Source organism: Ictidomys tridecemlineatus, chromosome 4, assembly GCF_052094955.1.
Source record: "Ictidomys tridecemlineatus isolate mIctTri1 chromosome 4, mIctTri1.hap1, whole genome shotgun sequence".
Classification (NCBI taxonomy): Eukaryota; Metazoa; Chordata; class Mammalia; order Rodentia; family Sciuridae; genus Ictidomys; species Ictidomys tridecemlineatus.
Genome location: NC_135480.1, coordinates 48,074,321 through 48,094,432, shown reverse-complemented (window position 1 = coordinate 48,094,432; position 20,112 = coordinate 48,074,321). Strand labels below are relative to the sequence as shown.

Genomic DNA, 20,112 nt, shown 5'->3' with positions numbered 1-20,112 from the left:
TCACTAAATTGCTTAAGGCTTTTCTAAATTGCTGAGGCTGGCTTTGAACCTGTGATCCTTCTACCTCAGTCTCCCAAGTTGCTAGGGAACAGCTGTAGCATGTGACACTACATCCAGTATTTTTGGTTTTTTTTTTTTTTTTTTTGGTCCTCCACCCCTCCACATTCACCCCAGCAGGACTAAGAATTGAACATAGAGCAAGTAGCAGGGATTATAGGTATATGCCATCCCCTGTGGCGAAAAAAATTTTTAATGTTCTAAAACAGAGATTTTACATTCTTTTACTTTAACCCAATGAAGTAAGAAATCTATAATTAAAAGGACACAATCAAACAGGTGAGGTGGCACAGGCATCTATAATTCCAGCTACTTGGAAGGCAGAAAGATGAAATTCTGGGCCAACCTCCACAATTTAGTGAGACTCTATCTCTAAATAAAATTTTATACAGGGCTAAGGCCATCGCTCAGTTGTATAAACTTGTCTAGTATTCCCAAGGTCTTGAGAAGGAACCACTCAACCTTTTTCCAAATTTAAATTACTCAATATGGCACAATGAATTCAACTACTATGTATAATTATAATGCACCAATAAAAAATTAAATTATTTAAAAACTAAGTGATATCCAAACTGAAATTACAAATTATTTTAGGAATAAGCAAAAAGTGCAAGATCTTATTTCCTAGTAAACAATACAAAATCAGCCTTGCAATACCTTTCCAAAGGTCATTAGTTACACTTCAGATTTCAGGCAAAGCACAGTGGCACATACCTAAAATCCCAGTGACTCAGGAAACTGAGGCAGGAGAACCCCAAGTTCGAGGCCAGCCTCAACCAAAGCAACTTAGCAAGGACCTGTCTCAAAATAAAAAATAAAAAAGGTCTGGGGATGTACCTAACTGGTAAATTGCCCTGAGTTCAGTCCCTAACACTAAAAAAAAATTTAAAAAAATAAATTACATTATAGATTACAGGGTGATAGTAACACATTTGAAAAACACTAGAATTCCTTTAAAATATCTTTAAAATTATAAATTATAGTATATTGTTCCCTAAAAGTACTATAATGAGAAATATATGGCAATTAATTCCATTTTAGAAAATAAAGAGGAGAGCAACAGCAAAGTTTATAGATAAAATCATGAAAAAGGTAACTATTATAATATTCAATGCAATATGAGCATACTTCAGGTTACATCCACAAACACATACTATACACAAACTCTCTAAAGGATCTCTTTTGTTTCTAGGCCATTCCATTTTCTATACCTTTAGCAAGAAAACCTATGCTGTGATTCGCATTTTAGAGATGTGTAAGCATGCACGCACACAAACCTCTGTCTCCCCGTCTCTTCCACTTGCCTCAGTGCAGAAAGCTAAGATGTAAAGAATTTAAAAACTGGGCTGAAATGTACCTCACTAGTACAGCACTTGCCTAGCATGTGCCAGGCCCTAAGTCTGATCTTCAACAGTTTTTTTTTTTTTTTTTAAAAAGCATCCCTTTCAACTATGCTCTAAAATAATACCTCTCAGCCAACAGCTCAGAATAGGCTGAATGTTTTAGAGGATTTAAAAGAATTTCTCATTTGTTGAAATCCTACTGATACTGTCCAAAAATCTGAAACTTCCCAGTATCCATCTGCCCTTCTACAACAGAACAGAATGGAAACCTCAGTAGCTTAAAGCAATCCTGAGGATGACCAGTTCTTTACTTCCAACACCAAAATCAACTTCATGAACAAATACTTTGCACAATGAAAAACCCCTACTTTTTGTTTTACAATATTAAGATTCAGAAAAATATAAGTTTTGTGGCCTTAAGAAAAGATAAGAAAACATTACCATTGTTTAATATAAGACTTAATATCTTGACTTCTCAGCCAAGGGCATTAGAACTGAGATTTAACAGATTTAAATTTTAACAAATTTTCCTAGAATGAATAGTAGCTTATTCTTTTCGTTGATTAACTTAGAACAACATGATATGAATATTGTAGAAGACTCAGGATATACTTCTACATAGCAAAAAAAATATATATATATATTTTTTCAGGGAACCAAAGCACAAATAGCAGATATTTAAAAGATAATTGAGAAAAAAATACAAAAAATGAAAATCTTCCCAGACCTTAAGTGTTTCATCCTTTCCCTGGGGAAACTTGTGAACAGAGAAAAACTTCTAGTCATATCCTGATAAATGTTCCCATTTCCAATGATAAGTGAATGCTACAAGCATACAAACAGAAAAGTTATTTCTGCAGAACAGAAACTTGAGGAACTCTGGGCCTCAAACATGCTAGCAAACACTCCCACTAAGTTCATCCTTGATTATTTTAAGACAGGGTCTCATCAAGTTGCAGAGACTGGCCCAGAACTTTTGATTCTACTGCCTCAGCTTCCAGAGTAGCTGAGGTTACAGGGATGTTCCACCACACCCAGCTCACATTTGGTTGTTTTAAATAAGGACACTAGCTGGGATGGTGGCACATGCCTATACTCTCAGCAGCTGGAGAGGGGGAGGCAGGAGGATCACAAGTTCAAAGCCAGCCTCAGCAACTTAGGGAGGCCTTAAGCAACTCAGTGAGACTCTGTCTCTAAAAAATATATATAGAGAGAGAGAGGGGAGGGGGGATAGTAGAGGATAGGAAAGGCAGCAGAATACAACAGACACTAGTATGGCAATATGTAAATCAACGGAAGTGTAACTGATGTGATTCTGCAATCTGTATACGGGGTAAAAATGGGAGTTCATAACCCACTTGAATCAAACTGTGAAATATGATATATCAAGAACTATGTAATGTTTTGAACAACCAACAATTAAAAAAAAAAAAAAATATATATATATATATATAAAGGGGTTGGGGATATGGTTCAGTGTTAAAGCGCCCCTGGGTTCAATCCCTGGGAGGTGGAGGGGAAGAGGAGGAGAAGGAGGAGGAGGAGGAGGAGGAGGAGGAGGAAGAGGAAGAGGAAAAAGAAAAAAGAGAAAATGAATAATTTTAAGATTAAATCCCAGTAGAAAAAAAGAACACAGAAAAAAAAAATACATCTACATAGCAAAAGACACTTAATATAAAAGGAGAGAGTTGTTCTGCTAACATTAACAGTTCATGGCCAAGGGCTGGGGTTGTGGCCCAGTGGTGGAGTGCTCACCTAGCATGCATGAGGCACTGAGTTTGATCTTCAGCACTACATAAATATAAAATAAAGATATTGTGTCCACCTAAAACTAAGAAATAAATATTTTTAAAAAAGAGTCTATGGCCAAAATGTATACTCTCCTAACCTATTTTTATCAATAGTTCCCTTCCAAAATATCTGGCTACAAAATTAGAAGGTTTTCTCTTTATACCCTAGGTACATGTATAACTGCACATATGGTGCGATTCCACATCATGTACAATCAGAGAAAATGAAAAGTTGTACTCCATTTGTGTACAATGAATTGAAATGCATTCTGCTGTCATATATAACTAATTAGAACAAATTTAAAAATAAAAAATTGCAAGTGGAAAAAAAAATTCTCTTTAAACAGAGAGGAAGTAAGCCCAACTTGATGCCTCAACTTGATTCCTTGAAGCATAAATTCATTCAATAACCAGATAAGGTGATTAAAAAGACTACATCTCATTAGCATAACCAAGTAGTTAGGTTCTGTCAACAACAGATGTATATACAACTGTAATCCCATAAGATTAGACTGCCTAGTGGGGCTGGGGATGTGGCTCAGTGATTAAGCACCCCCAATTCAAAAACCCCAGTAAGAAAACGGAAAAAAGAGAGAAAGAGAGATCATCAAGTTTCCACTGTATCCTGAATGTTTATTCATTAGACTGAATTCTACATCAAGAACTTCTCAATCATTTATCATCATGGAGTCAATTATCAATTATCTCATTTCAATTATTAAATTGTCCCCTAGTAAGTCAATGGTAGTCCCCATCATCTCCATTTTTTTTTAAGTAATTCCTTACTTTCTGGAAATACACGATGAGCCTGTAGTGTTTTGTATTACAAGACCCTTGAAAATACAAGGTACTACAGGCTCATCTTGTATTTCTTGTTATTTCTTCCTACCACAACCCTAGAATCAGACATTCTCTAAAGTTCCTTCTAGTAGAGAATGGTATTTAGAAACCAAGATCTGGTACTAGTTGGTCTCAATTCTAACAAGGTGTCACTGTTTCTGGGCCCTGTGAATGGAAATGGAAGAAAAATGTATACGTGGGGCTGGGGTTGTGGCTCAGTGGTGGAGTGCTTGCCTTGCATGTGTGAGGCCCTGGGTTCCATCCCCAGCACCATGTAAAAATAAACAAATAAAAATGAAGATATTGTGCTCATCTACAACTAAAAAAAAAAAAAAAGAAAAGAAAAGAAAAATGTATACATGTGTGCATCTGCATCCACATACTTGTACTGTATTTCTGTATCTACATACTTTTAAAAGGTTAAACCAATATCTCCAATTTTAGTCAAACAACAGAGTTCATTGTCACATTCACCCTTTCCACGTTTATAGCTCCTTTCCTCCAACAGTGAGAACCTGCTCACATTTTTCAAAATGTTTACTTATTTGCTAATCTCAGTACAGAAAAATACACACAATTGCAAACTCATGCCTCTGTAACCAAAAAAAAACAACCCAACTATCAACTACAGTTCAACCTTTGCTTCAAGTTCTTTTTGTCTTTATCCTGAGGACACAGTACAAATACTGGGTTCAGAAGTTATCTAAATAAGGTTCAGATCACTTGTTTGTATTTCACATAACACTTATTTCCTTCATCACCTGACTCCATTGCTATGTTTGCTATTTATATACAGTATGTAAAACATTAACATGGTTCCAAAAGTCAAAAGGATCACTGTTCCCATTTCTTCTCTCACTTCATTCCTACCCACTCTCTCCAGGTAACCAATTTTATCATCAATCACTCATGTATTCTTGTTTTAGTTTTGTCCCCATAAACAAATACATATGTATTTTCTTATTTCCTCTTCTTTTCTACAGTACTGTTTATCATTTCCCACTTTAGTTTTTCCACTGAACTATGTACCTTAGGAAGCACTCCTTACTTCAAGGCCTTTCTCATTCTTTATTACAGCTGAATAATGCTCCAGTGGGTGAATATATCATTTTATTCAACTCCTCCTACCTAGCAAGTTGCTTCTAATTTTTGCAAGTACAAATAATGCCACAACCTTGTGCCTATTGTTTTCACACTGCTGGAAATATATTTTCAGGGTAAAATACTAGATTTGGGATTGTTGAGCCAAAAGGTTAATATAAATATTACCTCATGTCTCCTAATGTAATGCACTGAGAACACAGGATGTTATTCTTGCCCCCCAAAACACATAACCTGAACTTAATCACAAAGAAACAATAGTCAATAAAAATTAAGGAGACTCTACAAATAACTAATTTGTACTCTCTTTTTACTTGTAGTTGGACTCAATATCTTTATTTATTGATTTTTATGTGGTGCTGAGGATCAAACCCAGGCCTCTCACATGCTAGGGAGCGCTCTACCGCTGAGCCACAACCCCAACCCTAATTTGTACTCTTTAAGAAACTAAAAACCTTTTCCAAATTAAAGAAGAAATGGATATAAAATGCATCATATAATCTTCTTACAAAGGCCATTATTGGGACAATTGGCAAAATCCAAAAAACAAAATCCACAAATTAGGTAATAGTAATATATTAATGTTAACTTCTGGTTTCGGTTTACTGTATGGTGTTTATGTAAGCAAATGCCCTGATCTTAGAAAATAACAACAGAGGTCTTTAAGGATGGAGGCGGGGAACATGTCAACTTACAAGCCAATGGGTTTTTTTAAATGTGTTTAGATTGGAAGGATAAAGCAAATATAGTAACATGCTGGCATCTGAGAAATGTAGGTTAACTTTTTTACAAAAGAATCATCAGATATCATTTTAACACTTACCATTCATAATTCCAGTACTCCCCTGATACATACTTGGTACTGAACCCAGAGATGCACTACCACAAGCTACATTTTTTATTTTGAGACAAGGTCTTACCAAATTGCAGAAAGCTGGCATAAAACTTGTGATCCTCCTGCCTCAGCCTCCCAAATCACTGAAATTGCATGCATGTGCAAACACACACGCTCACACACGCACACAGTTTAAAATCAAGAGATTCACCGGAGGCTAAGGCAGGAGGATGGAGAGTTCAAAGCCAGGCTCAGCAAAAGCAAGGTGCTAAGCAACTCAGTGAGACCCTGTCTCTAAATAAAATACAGAAGTATCTTCTAATTGAAGAAGTGTCTTCAAGATGTAGAAATGGGAAGCTGGAACTCAGTGGCAGAGCACTTGCCTAGCACTGTGTGAGGCACGGTTCAATCCTTAGCACCATGTAAAACTGAATAAATTTTTTAAAAAATTTTTTTAAAGAAAGGTAAACTTTAAAAAAAGATGTAGAGGCCGGGATTGTGGTTCAGTGGTTGAGCACTTGCCTCACACGTGTGAGATACTGGGTTCGATCCTCAGCAACACATAAAAATAAATACACAAAAATATTTTTTAAAATACTGATGAGAAAAAATATATATAGTGCTAATTGAGAAGTGTTAAAAAAATTAAAAATAAAATAAAAAGATGTAGAAATGGAATGACAATTCAGGAATTTAAACTCACAACCTTGACACATGAATCAAGTAACTATTAACACAAATAAGGGAGTCCTGAAATCTCTCCAGGATCTCTGCTCCCAAGGGGAAAAAAAAAAAAAACAATACTCTGGAAAAGAAAAACTCTAAGTAAATAGTAATGTTTGAATCAAGTCAAGACTAACAGGTTTTAAGACTGACTAAAATTCAAGATGTGAGAAATTAGCTAACACCTACAGAGTTCAAACATAACAAACTGCTCAATAAAAAGTTTGGATGCTAAAAAAATAGAAACTAGAGCTGGGGACAGTGTCATACACCTGTAATCCCAGATCCTCAGGAGGCTGAGGCAGGAGGAGCCCAAATTCAAGGCCAACCTGAGCAATTTAGAAAAACCCTATCTCAAAATAAAAGAGCTATAGATATAGCTCAGTGGTAGAGCACCCCCAATTCAATCCCCAATATAGGGGAGGGGAAAAAAATAAGAAACTGAGAACATCTAACTTTAAAATCTGTAAAACATGTAATATTCTCTTCTCCAAATTTTCAAAAGAAGCACTAATTCAAAATCCAATGATTAGTTCATTATTTCTTCTTCTTTTTTTTTTTTTTTTTTTTTGTCCTAGTAATTTAGCCCGGGGGGACTTGGCACATGCTAATAATTAGCACATGCTCTACCACTGAGCTACATCCCAGTCCCATCATTTCTTAAAATTAATTCCCCACAAAAAAAAAATTTCACAACTCAAAATTAAATCAATATTCATCACCTAAATACAAGACAGAAATGAGAAGGAGGAGGTATATGGGTTTGAGGTGGGAAGGGTAGTCAAAACTTAATAGACTAGATTATGAGTTAAGGAAAAATGAGAAATTACAAATTTTGTTTTGGAAGAACATCAAGATATAGAAGTAAGAATAGCAAAGAAAACCAGATAACAATCATCAGTTACTTACTCAGTAGATGGCACTGTACTAAATGATTTGCAAGCATTTATTTTATTTACTCCAAAAATCCTACGGGTACTGTTTATTCTGCCTTTTCAAATGGGGAACTGAGGTTAAGAGAACCTAAAAATCTTGACCACAGTAAGAATTTCAAAGATGCAGAGATCTGTTCAACCAAACCCAATATTTTATGGAGAACTGAAGTCATGAAGAATTTAAGGGAGACTGAGAGACTACCAGAGTGACCTGGTTAGGGAGTCTAAGAATCCAAATATGTGGTGATATATATCTGTAATCCAAATGACTTGGGAGGCTGGGTTAGGAGGATGGCAAGTCTAACGTCAGGGTCAACAATTTAGCAAGACCTTACCTCAAAATTAACAAAAAGGACTAGGGATGTAGCTTAGCTCAATGGTAAAGCACCCCTGGGTTAAATTTCCAGTACTGGGAAGAAAAAAAAAAAAACCCCAATATCAAACTATCTCTCCCTTCCACTCTGTACAATGTCAAAATTATGTCCTAACTGGAATTTACTCATCACTTAGGTATTCTATTTACCAAGAGAACTTAAAAATGTTTTTCAAAAGAACCTATAAACATCAGAAACAGGGAGTTCACGTAACTCTTAATAACAATACTTTACATTTTATCACATACACTATGGTTTTTTCATTGTTTGTTTGTTTGTTTGTTTTGTTTTGTTTTTTGGGGGGAGAGGGGGGTTAGGGATTGAACCCAGGAGCACTTAACCACTGACCTATATCCCCAGTCCTTTTTATTCTAAGACAGGGTCTCCTTAAATTGCTTGGGGTCTGGGTTTCACTAAGTTGTTGAGGCTGACCTTGAGCAATCTGCCAGCCTCAGCATCACTGGTATTACAAGGATATACAACCTCACCCAGCTGTTGTATTCATTTTTAAAGCAGAAAAGGCAGCCAGGCACAATGGTACATGCCTGTAATCCCAGCAATTTGGGAGGTTGAAGCAGAAGGATTCCAAGTTCAAGTCCAGCCACAGCAATTTAGCAACACCCTGTTTTATACTAAAAAGAGTTGGGGATGTAGCTCAGTGACAGGGCACCCCTGTGTTCAAAAGACCCCCCCCCCAGAGGAGGGAGGATGGAAAACGCATTTCAATTTATTATTTTGATTTCCTAATTTTGCAGCTCTTCGTATACACCGAAGATAACAACTAAATCTAAGGTCAAAGAAAGGGCTACAAGAGGGGCTGGGTTTGTGGTTTGGCGGTAGAGTGCTCGCCTAGCACGTGTGCAGTGCTGGGTTCAAGCCTCAGCACCACATATAAATAAATACATAAAAGGTATTGTGTCCAACTACAACTAAAAAAATAAAAAATAAAAAAGGGGAGGGGGAGTTACAAGAGAAGTTGTTTTTAAATTTGCCATTTCCAAATGTGTTTATTATACTTTTTCTGCTGAAGGTAACAAAATAGAAGGTGGGCGATGTAGCACAGTGGTGCATGAGCTACTGGGTTTGATTGCCTGCACTACAATAAATAAATAACAGAATAGAAAATATATATTGAAACATATAAAAACCATATAATATTTCCAGTCTTTAAAAAATATATAGAAGCCAGCACAGTGACCCATGCCTATAATTCCAGCTACTCAAGAGTATCACAAATTTGAGGCCAGCCTGGGAAACTTGGTAAGGCCCTTTCTCAAAACTGAAATTAAATAAATGGCACAGTGGCGCATGCCTGTAATCCGGGAGGGAGACTGAGACAGGAGGATCAAGAGTTCAAACCAGCCTCAGCAATTCAGCGAGGCACTAAGCAACGAATGAGACCCTGTCTCTAAATAAAATACAAAATAGGGCTGGGGATGTGGCTCAATGGTTGAGTGCCCCTGAGTTCAATTCCCAATACAAAAAAAAAAAAAAAAAACCCTAAAATTAAAAAAAAAAAAAGACCAATTTGTGCCACTCAAATCTATAACTGACTTACAAAGAGAACTTCCTTGTTTAAAATGATTATTCTGCTCTCTCCTCTCCCTCCAGTTTCTACTAATTATAATAGAATGAATTTTAACTCCCCAGTGTCAGACAATAAATAGCAGCTCTGTTAATATAGATGATAAACACTTCAATTACATAATCTAAGAATAATTTAATGCCAGGCTCAGTGGCACACCCCTTCAAACCCAGCCAGCAACTCAGGAGGTTAAGTGAAAGGATGGCAAGTGATTGCAAATTTGTGGTCAGCCTTGGCAATTTAGTGTGATCCTGTTTCAAAACACAAAATAAAAAGAGCTAGAGATGTAGCTCAATGGTAGAGTATCCCTGGGTTCAATCCCCAATAGCCAAAATAATAATAACAATAATAAAAACATCAACATATGTAGTCTTACTATGAGCTAGACATTTTTCTAAGCCTTGGCATGTTAACTCATTTTAATTTTCACAACTGGATGTTGTACATTGTATTTCCCCAGTTTACAGAAGAGGAAAGGTAAGGTACTAAGAAGTTAAGTAACTTGTCTGAGATTACCCATGGACCAAATGGCATAGTTAGGTCTCTATTCTCTTTTCCAGAAAGCCTAAACTTCAGAGCCTAGATGTTCCTATTTCACTGGCCCCAAGTCACCTATCTCACTCCCATCCCCACCTGCCTCCTCTCTCCAAGCTAACACATCGTCATCCCTATACTCCGGTATAACATTTCCAGTCTTCCTACTAAACTACACAGTGCTTTTTTTCCCCTTCTGGGGTGCTGGGGATAGAACCAGGGTCTTTAACATGCTAGGTTAACACTATCACTAAGTTACACTCCTAGACCCACACACAGTGTTTTATTAATCCTTCCCAAATTGACTTTTCCAAATCTGAATTCCCTTTGAATTTAAGCATGTTTCAGAACTGAACATACATTTATAAAAATGCCTACCATTAACAAAGCACATACTACATGCTAGGTACAAAATTAAGATCTTTCTTATAATTTAGAAGTTATACAGAATGTGTAATCAAACCTATTTTACTGACAAGAAAATTGAGGCTAGAGAAGCTAAATATTTGGCAGTGTTCTCACAGCCAGCAAAACAACAAAGCAAAAGATACAAGCTCATATGTGTATGACAAAAAGTCCATACTTTATGTAATAATGTTGAGAGAGAGAGAGAGTGTGTGTGTGTGTGTATGTGTATTATATATAGGTCTTTCTCATGCATACCTTTATCTGATATCATCTACCACATTCAGATACTATACTACTCATAAAGGAAGTATTTCTTTAACAAATGAATTCTACAAAATCATTAGGAAGATAACAATTACCATCATCTTAATGGTTTCTAATACTATTTCCAAAACGAAAAGTTCCAATACCTTGTTTAAATAATTAACTTATAGATCCAATTACTTTCAGATGATCCCTTCCTCAAACAAATTTAAATGTTTGAGTTTAAATTTTAACTAACATTAGTCACTGATACTGGAACCCAGATTGCCCTCCCATTTCTGGATTCCCTCCAACACCAACCATCAATCTAGTCATGAAGGAAAAGGGTTAGTTATAAATTATTTTGCTCTGCTATCAGTTACTTAAAAGTCTCTCTTGGCCCTGGGGAAACAGCTACGTGACAGCATCCCTGATTCTGTCTGCTAAACTCAAACCAATCTCACCTCTTACTCAGTGTGATTTTTTTTTAACTCACTAATGAGCATACTGTAAAGGCTCATTACATATCTTTCTGGACACAAAGGTTTTAGCAGCGATTTTTAATTCCATGGGATATTATAGCAGTAATTACTGTTCATTTATTCAATGACAAAAGTGATACATTTATGTTACCATACTTGGCATTTTAATGTCACTACAAATATTATAGGTTTTAATGAAATGCTATTTAACTCAATTAACGACAAATGGGTGAAACAGGAATCAGAAAAAAATATTTTGTCATCTGTACTCTTGGCACAGTAAAAAATATCTTTGTTACCTGGTAGAGCAGGGTACCTTCGTTCTCTCGCAGCATATGCCACACCTTTTAGGTTGACAAAAGCAGAGAGAAGATATCTGGGTTTTCTTTTTTTAAAAAAATCTCTAAAAAGATTACTTAAATCTCTCACCAAAAGCAATTTCTAAGAATGAAGAATTCCACCTCCCCTCCTTTTTTTTTTTTTTAAACACAACCCGACTTTCCTCCTCCAGCGCGGGGTGGGGGTGGGGGTGGGGGAGAGAGTGGTTACAATACGGAACGCACGACTCCCACATCTCCTAGCCTAGCTCTTCCCAAACTTCACCTGGGCAGGGCGAGAAGCAGGAAGGCACCAGGAATTCCTAGGAAACGGTCTCACTCCTATCAAGGCACATTTTTAACTTCCTCGAAGCCACCATTTCCCTGGGGCATTACAAACACTCCCACCCGGACCTATTACCTAAGAGATTACTTGTAAGGAAGGCGCAAACACACACAAAGAAAAACACACCGCTTGAAGCGGGCAGCTCCGGCTCGAACCGCGCAGAGCCGCGACCAAGTGGCCACCGCGCTAGCACCGACGGCGCCGGAGGCGACGGCGTGCGGCTGAGAAGCAGCGCGCCGGGCTCCGGCTCCCGAACGCGCCCAACGCCGGGGCCCTCAGGGCAGGAAGCCCGGCTCCCAGGCGCTGCCGCTCCCGTGGGTCTCCGGCCTCGGTCGAAGCGATAAGGTGGAACGGCGCTTCCCACCCTGCCAGCTCCGCCCTCCCGGCCACATTCCTGAGAAGCCCGATTCTCAGGACGCCGCGCCGGGCGCCGGGCAGGCAGGGGCGCGGCGCCGCGGCCGCAGGGTAGGAGCGCAGGGCCGGCCCGGCGCCCGCAGCCCGCCCATCCCCGACCCGCGCGGCGCCTCCGGGGCGGGGTCGCAGCGGCCGCCCCGCCACAGGTATAGCAAGCCGCCGCCCGCCGCCGCCCCGGTGCCCCCGTAGGCCCGCTCCAGGCACCTGGATGAACTGGATGGTGAGCGCCGACTTGCCCACGCCGCCCCCGCCGACCACCACGAGCCGGTACTTCTCCTGGCCGGAGCCGTCTCGCCAGCCGGCCGCGGCCATGGGGACGCCGCGGAGCCCAGCCCGGCCGCGCCGCGCTGCGCCGCGCCGCGCCGCCGCCGCCCGCCTTAGGCCCGGCTTCGGGGACGTGTGCGGACGGCGGGCTGCGGGCGAGCGGCCGGGCGGGGGTCCCGAGCGCCGGGAGCTGTCAGGAAGGACTCTCCGCGCGGCAGCACAAGCCCCGGGGCTGACTTGGTGCCGCCCGAGGCGCGGAGAAGCCGACTGAGCGCAGGGGTCAGGGGCTGCAGCGGCCGGGGACTCGCTCCTCTACGCTTCTCCGCAGCGCCTGCGGAACGCAGCCTCCAGCGCCGCTACAAATGGCCGTCTGGGGGCCGGGCTGCCGGGCCGAGGTGCTGCATATGCATGAGGGGGCGGGGCGCGGCCGCGCCCGCCTGGGCCGAGATTCCCCAGTCGACCCCACAGACGTGCCGCTCCAGCCCTGGCCAGTGAATGCAGGCGTTGAGTGTGGCAGAGTGTTAAGCAGGAGTGGGAGAAAGACTGTAAGACGGTGTGTGACCATAATTGTATATGTCAGGGATTGTGTGGATGAAAAACACAACATGTGGCAGCGAATGTGAAAAATAGAACTGTTGTCATATTAACTTGAAGGAGAGTAAATATTCTGCTTTACGAGTGCAGATGGTGACTATACTTGTGTAAAAAACAGTATGTGGCAGTGATTGTGGATTAGAATTGTCACGGTAATTGAGTGTGTGATGGACTAGTGGTGGTGACAGCATGTAAGGAATGTGACAATTACTGAGCATGGGGAATAAATCATAGTGATTGAGTTTGCATGGACAAGAATGAAAATGACGGGTTTTGTGTGTATCAGTACAGTGTCTTACTGGCTATGTTTTTGTGTGATTGCATATGATGAGTGTGAGTTCAAAAGATTAGTTTGTACTTAGTGACATGAGACTACCTACCAAGCACCATGCTCAGTGCTAGAGATCCTTTCATGCACACATATGTGTCCCTGAGCTCAGGAAACTTAGAGTCCAATGGAGGACACAGTCAAAACAGTAAGATTATAATGCATAAGACAAGAGTTGCAACTACATAAATACCATGTGTACCAAATGGAAAAGCACTCACACTGGGGTTGAGTAGTCATGGAAGCCTTCTGAAAAGACCTGGAATAAATAATATAGACAGAAGAATAATTGGAAGAAAGGCATTCCAGGGAAAGGAAATCACACAGGCAACCACAGAGCTGAGAAGGAAAGAATTGTGTCATATGATTTTAAATGTGTTCTGTGAGTTTACATGCTAGTGATTGTGAATGAAAAGTGAATATCTGTGTATGTCATTTTAACAAAATGTAACAGTAATCACAGTTCTGTGTAGAGCAGTGCAGATTAATGATTAAGACCATGGGTTCTGGAGCCAGACTGAATCAAATCCTATCTCTTTCATTATGGTGTGTTGGAGGGAACTTAGCCTCTGTACCTCTTTAAAATCAGGACAATAAGACTACCTCCTTCAGGGGGATTTTAATAAGAAACAAATGAATTCATATATATAAATCATCTACAAGAGTGCTGACAGGTAGTAAGCATTTATGGTGGTTTGGAACATGATAGTAAGTTCTGGGACACTCCTAGTGACTAGCTTGGAACCAGTAGAATGTGGCAGAAGAGATGCTGCTTGATTTCCAAGATTAGATTAGTAGAGAGCATACAGCTTTCACCTGTTCTCTTTGGATTCTTGCTCTTCGAGAAACAAGGTAAGTAATTTGATTACTATATGACTCCTGTGCTAGACAGGCCACATAGAGGCATGCAGTCAGAATTCCCCTGAGCTCCCACCAGACCACCAGTATCAATGGCCTGCCATCTGAGACTTCTGGGACACACCCCCACACACACACCCAAATCCCATCCTACCCCCCAAAACACCAACCCAATAGAGTCTACAGTTGACTTCAGCCCCTGCTGGCACCTGATGATAACTGCATGACAGACTGCAAAAGAACTGCCCAACCCAGCCCTTCCTGAATTACTGACACACAATTCATGAGCAAAATAAAATTATAAGCCAGTTGTGCATTTTATATGTGAGTGTGTGTGTGTGTGTGTACTGGGAACTAAATTCAGGGTCTCCTGCATACTAGGAATACAGTTTTCCTGAATGTGTTTTTTAAGACCTTTATTTGGGAATAATTTCAACATACAAAATACAAAGAATATCCATATACTCGTTACCCAAATTCACCTATTGTAAACGTTTTTACTCCACTTGCTTTGTCATTCTTGTCTCTCTCTGACAGCTTCGGTAAATCTAACATTGATAGGAATACTTTTGTTTAATCCACAATTCATATTCTGATATTGTCAGTTGACTCAATAATGTCCTTTAGAATACTTTTCCCCTCCAATACAGGATCCAGACTAGGATCAGGTGCTGTGTTTAGTTATCTGATTCCTTAGCTTTTTGTGTGTGGTACAAATGGTTATTTTTTGTTTGTTCATTTTGGGTTTTTTGGGGGGTACCAGGAATTGAACTCAGTGGCACTCAACCTCTGAGTCACATCCCCAGACCTATTCTGTATTTTATTTAGAGACAGGGTCTCACTGAGTTGATTAGCATCTTAATTTTGCTGAGACTGGCTTTGAACTCACAATTCTCCTGCCTCAGCCTCTAGAGCCGCTGGGTGTGTGCCATGGTGTGTGCCACCATGCCCAGCAAAATGGTTGTTTTAAGCAGCATTTTTCTTAATTTTTAAGCAGCATTTTTGTTACACGGCAGTAGTAAAGCCTCTATACGAGATGTTATTACCAATGTGGGGGGGAAAAAGAGAGAGAGAAAAGCAAAAGAACCCAGGTTAAGACAGTGCTGAAAAAGGGCCAACTATGTTTCCCATAGATGCCTCTCAGTGTGGGCCTAGCCCTACAGTTTTCCATAATCATTCATTATGTAGTACCAAGAAGATGGCTGACTCCTCCTTTCAAAAAATCATGGAGCTAGGCCAAGCATAGTGGTGCATGGCTATGATGTCATCAACTCAGAAGGCTGAGGCAGGAGAATCACAAGTTCGAAGCCAGCATCAGCAATTTATCAAGATGCTGTCTCAAAAATAAAAAAGAGAAATGAGTGCAGTGGCGCACGCCTGTAATCCCACCGGCTCAAGAGGCTGAGACAGGTGGATCATGGGTTCAAAGCCAGCCTCAGCAACAACGAGGCACTAAGCAACTCAGTGAGACCCTATCTCTTAAAAAAAAAAATACAAAATAGGGCTGAGGATGTGTTTGAAATAAATAAAAAGATAAAAAGGACTAGGAATGCAGCTCAATAATAAAGTACCCCTGGGTTCAATCCCCAGTTTAAAAAAGAAAAAATCATGGAGCCAGGTGTGATGGAACACACCTATAATCACAGATGCTCATGAGCCTGTAATAAGAGGATCCCAAGTTCCAGAGCTGTCTGGGCAACTTAGTGAGACCCTGACTCAAAATAAATGAGGCTGGGTATGTAACTCACTGATAGAGTGCCTGACTATAATGTACAAGTTCCTGGGTTTGATCCTGAGCATGCCCCCCCCAAAAAATTAATTAAACATAATTTTTTAAGGGCTCGGGCTGTAGCTCAGTAGTAAAGCACTTGCCTAACATATGTGAGACCTTGTGTCCAAACCCAGTACTTAACAAAAAGAGAGAAGGAAGGAAGGAAGGGAGGGAGGGAGGGAAGGAGGATGGGTTATCAAATGTCAAGAGTATCCAAATGAAACAAATTATTCCCTGAGTAAAAACCACAGTTATAATACCACAACTATTTGGGCTAAGGAAAACTGGGTATTGATTCTAAAGCAACTGTAATGAGTTTCTTAGTATTCTACCTGATGATAGCTTGACCAATAAAAGGAAAAGAGGAGGAGACAATTGCAAATCACATATGTGCCTGATAACTGGAGTTTTCAAAGAGAAAACTCAATTTTAGTAGGAACTATTTCAAGACCCTGTATGCTGAGCTGATTCTGGTCCTGAGTCTTAGCCAAGATTTTTTTTCCCCCTTCTTCCTCTATACCACTCCCTGTGTACAGGACAGATCCAATGCTCAAAACAAGCAAGCAAACCCATCCTGTAGAAAACATGTGTTGATTGCCTCCTAGACATTCATTTCTCCTTCCCCTTTCAAGTAGTATAAGAGTCTCCTTATCCTCCGCAGATACATTCCAAGAACCTCCAATGGATATCTAAAACCTTACGTAGTACCAAACCTGTATATACTATGGTTTTTCCTATATGTACATACCAAGAAAAAAGATTAATTTACAAGTTAGGCACAGTAACAAGCTATTAACAGTAAAATGAAACAATTAAACAATACACTTTAATAAAATTGGCAAAAGTGGGATGGGGCTGCAGCTCTGTGACAGAACGGTTGTCTGGCACATATGAGGCACTGGGTTCAATCCCTAGCACCACATAAAAACAAACAAACAAAATCAAGGCATGCTGTCCATCTACAACTATAAAAAATTTTTGTTTAAAAATGTTGGCAAAATCACTACTCTTGTGTTTTGAAGTCATTATTAAGTAAAATAAGAGTTATTTGAACACAAGCACTGCCATACCAGGACATTGGATCCAATAACTGAAATGGCTACTAAGTGACTAATAGATGTGTAGCATATACAATATGGATACATCAGACAAAAAGATGAGTCATGTCCTGGATAGGACAGGGCAGGACAGCATGAGATTTTGTCATGCTTCTCAGAATGGCATGCAATTTAAAACTTATGAATTGTTTATTTCTGGAATTTCCCATTTAATACTTTCCAACTGAAATTCACCACAAGCAACTGAAACCTTACAACATGTAACCATGGGTAAAGGGAAACTACTGTATCTTCAAATCTCCCCCCTTTATATTTTGAGTGACATATCCCAACCTCCAGCTCTAGGAATTGACCTGAATTCACTAAGACTGTCAATATCCAGTAGCCACAGTAATTAGTTGATGGATGATTATATGATTTAAAAAAAAAAAAGTCAGACCAAGAGCTGACATGGTGGTGCTTGTCTGTAATCCCAGCAGCTCAGGAAGATGAGACAGGGAGATCACAAGTTCAAGACCAGCCTGGGCAATTGTGAGACCCTATCTCAAAATCAAATAAAAGCCTAGAGATGTAACTCAATGGTAAAGAACCCCTGGGTTTAATCCTCAGTATCAAAAGAGAAAAAATCAGCGAAATATTCAATTACAGAATCAAAACCACAAGAATACCACTTGAAGTTTTCACTGAGATGCCACTTTACATCCAGTAGGAAGACTTTAATCAAAAAGATAGGGCTGTACATATAGCTCATTGGCAGAGTGCCTACCTAGCAAAAGTGAGAACCTGGGTTTGTTCCCCAGCACAATAAATAAATAAATAAATAAATAAATAAATAAATAAATAATAACAAGTGTTGTTGAGAATATAAAAGAACTAGAACCTGCATGCACTGCTGATAGGAAGATAAAATAGTGCCACTGCTTTGGAAAACAGCGGTAACTATGTTTAACTCAATAATTCCACCTCTGGTTATGTATCCCTATCTCCTAAAATATTTTTAAATAGTCAGTGGTTTTTACTATACTTCTAAAATGATGTCATCAATACCACTATCCAATTTTAGAACATTTTCATCTCCCCAAACAGAAACCCGTACCCATTATTACTCTCTGCTGTCCTGACAACCACAATCGACTTTCTGGACCTTTTATAAAAATGGAATCATACAACATGTAGTCTTTTGTGTCTGTCTTCTTTCATCTAGCATAATGTTTTCAATGTTCATCCATGTTGTCACATATATGAGGATTTCATGCCTTTTTATTGACAAATAATATTTTATTATATAAACATATACCACTGAGCTACATTGGTAGCACATTTGTTTATTTATCAATTAATGGATAATTAGGCTGTTTCCATATTTTAGCTATTATCAGGAGAGGTCTCTTGACTTCTCTGCTCAGAGTACATTGGCCCATGCCAAACTGGTGTTATCCAGAAACTCAAGGAGCTTCATAGCACAGAGACAGTGGCACATACTCTAATCTCAGGTACTCAGGAAGCTTAGGCAGGAGGATCTTGAATTCAAGGCCACTCTCAGCAATATAGCAAGACATAATCTAAAAACAAACAACCCCCCCCCCCAAAAAAAAGATGTCTCTGTGTGCAACTCCATCTACCTGAGAGGCTGAGCTGGGAGAACAATAGCCTTAGCAATTTAGTGAGACCATGTCTCAAAAAATAAAAAAAAAAGGCTGGGATGTAGCTCAGTAATAAGCACCCCTGTGTTCAGTCCCTACTAGAAAACACACACAAAAAAGGTATTTAGGGTTAGGGATGATCTGGTTTCAATTTCCAGCACCAAAATCAAACAAACAAGTAATAAAGCTATTTCATAAAAAAGTCTGTATTTCTAACTCTTCTTCAAAAAAATTTAATGGACTATCTGGCAACACTGGACTTTCATTATTTAGCAATAGGACTGATTATCCTTGAGGAAAGGTATGGATGCTCCTATTCTCTTTTCCAGCATTTTTCTGTTACACTCCATCCATTTGATATTGCCTGCCTTGCTTCAGTAGGCTTTAAGAGTTTGCAGATCCAGGGCTGGGAGTGTAGATTAATGGAAGATTATATGCTTTGCATGCATGGAGCCCTGGGTTCAATCCTGAACACCGGAAAAAGAAAAAAGGGAAAACAAAATCCTGCTGCTGTATGTCAATGTTCTCTACCTAGGATGTACATCTGAATTCCCTTTAGCTTCTTTTATTTATTTATTTGCAGCACTAGTGATTGAACCCCAGGGCACTCTACCACTGAGCTACATCTGTAGCTCTTCGCATTTTTTTATTTTGAGACAGGATCTTACTGCATTACCCAAGTTTGCCTCAAACTTGTGATCCTCCTGCCTCAGCCTCCAGAGTAGCTGAGGTTACAGGGATATGCCAATATGCCAGTTGTATTTGTATATTTAAATACCCAAAGTGACTCTGAGACACAGCAGGGGTTGACAACTTTTGGAGGAGGACTTATCCAAAGTCCACTCTTTATTTCAGGATAAACAATGACCTTTTCATTTGGAATGCTGATAACTCATTACCATCAAAACCCAATATTGACCAAATAGCATCCCTGACCCATCCCTGAGAAAGGATCTAAGGGTGGAGTGGAGAGGGAAATGCTGAAACCAAGATTCCCTTGACCTCATCTATAGCTGAATTAGAGAGAACAAAGGTCGGGTGACCAAAGAGGACCAAGCCCCCAGATGAGGGAGCCTGCAGCCTTTATCATGGTTGATGGAGGAGAACATCCACTTATTTCCTTAATGGGCTATTGCTTTTAATGTGAATGAATGGCTGGTAGAGAATGAAACAGCCCAGCAGGAGCTGCATGCATCTGAGATGAGACAGAAGCACAAATCTATTCCTTGTTTAAAGATCAAGCTGCTAAGAATAGCAACTGAAACACAT

General features: G+C 39.7%; 1 protein-coding gene across 2 annotated transcripts in view; it reads right to left on the bottom strand.

Moving 5' to 3' along the window:
* Positions 1-12,971, bottom strand: part of Rras2 (RAS related 2) — an 85,780-nt gene extending 72,809 nt beyond the window's left edge. The window contains exon 1 of one of the 2 annotated variants that reach the window (XM_078046440.1): positions 12,532-12,971. In XM_078046440.1, the coding sequence (XP_077902566.1) occupies positions 12,532-12,639 (108 nt within the window). In that variant the 5' untranslated portion in view covers positions 12,640-12,971. Of the gene's footprint in view, positions 1-12,039; positions 12,214-12,531 lie in introns of those variants that run through there. The other variant, XM_078046441.1, reaches the window with a different exon arrangement.
* Between the last annotated feature and the right edge of the window lie 7,141 nt (positions 12,972-20,112).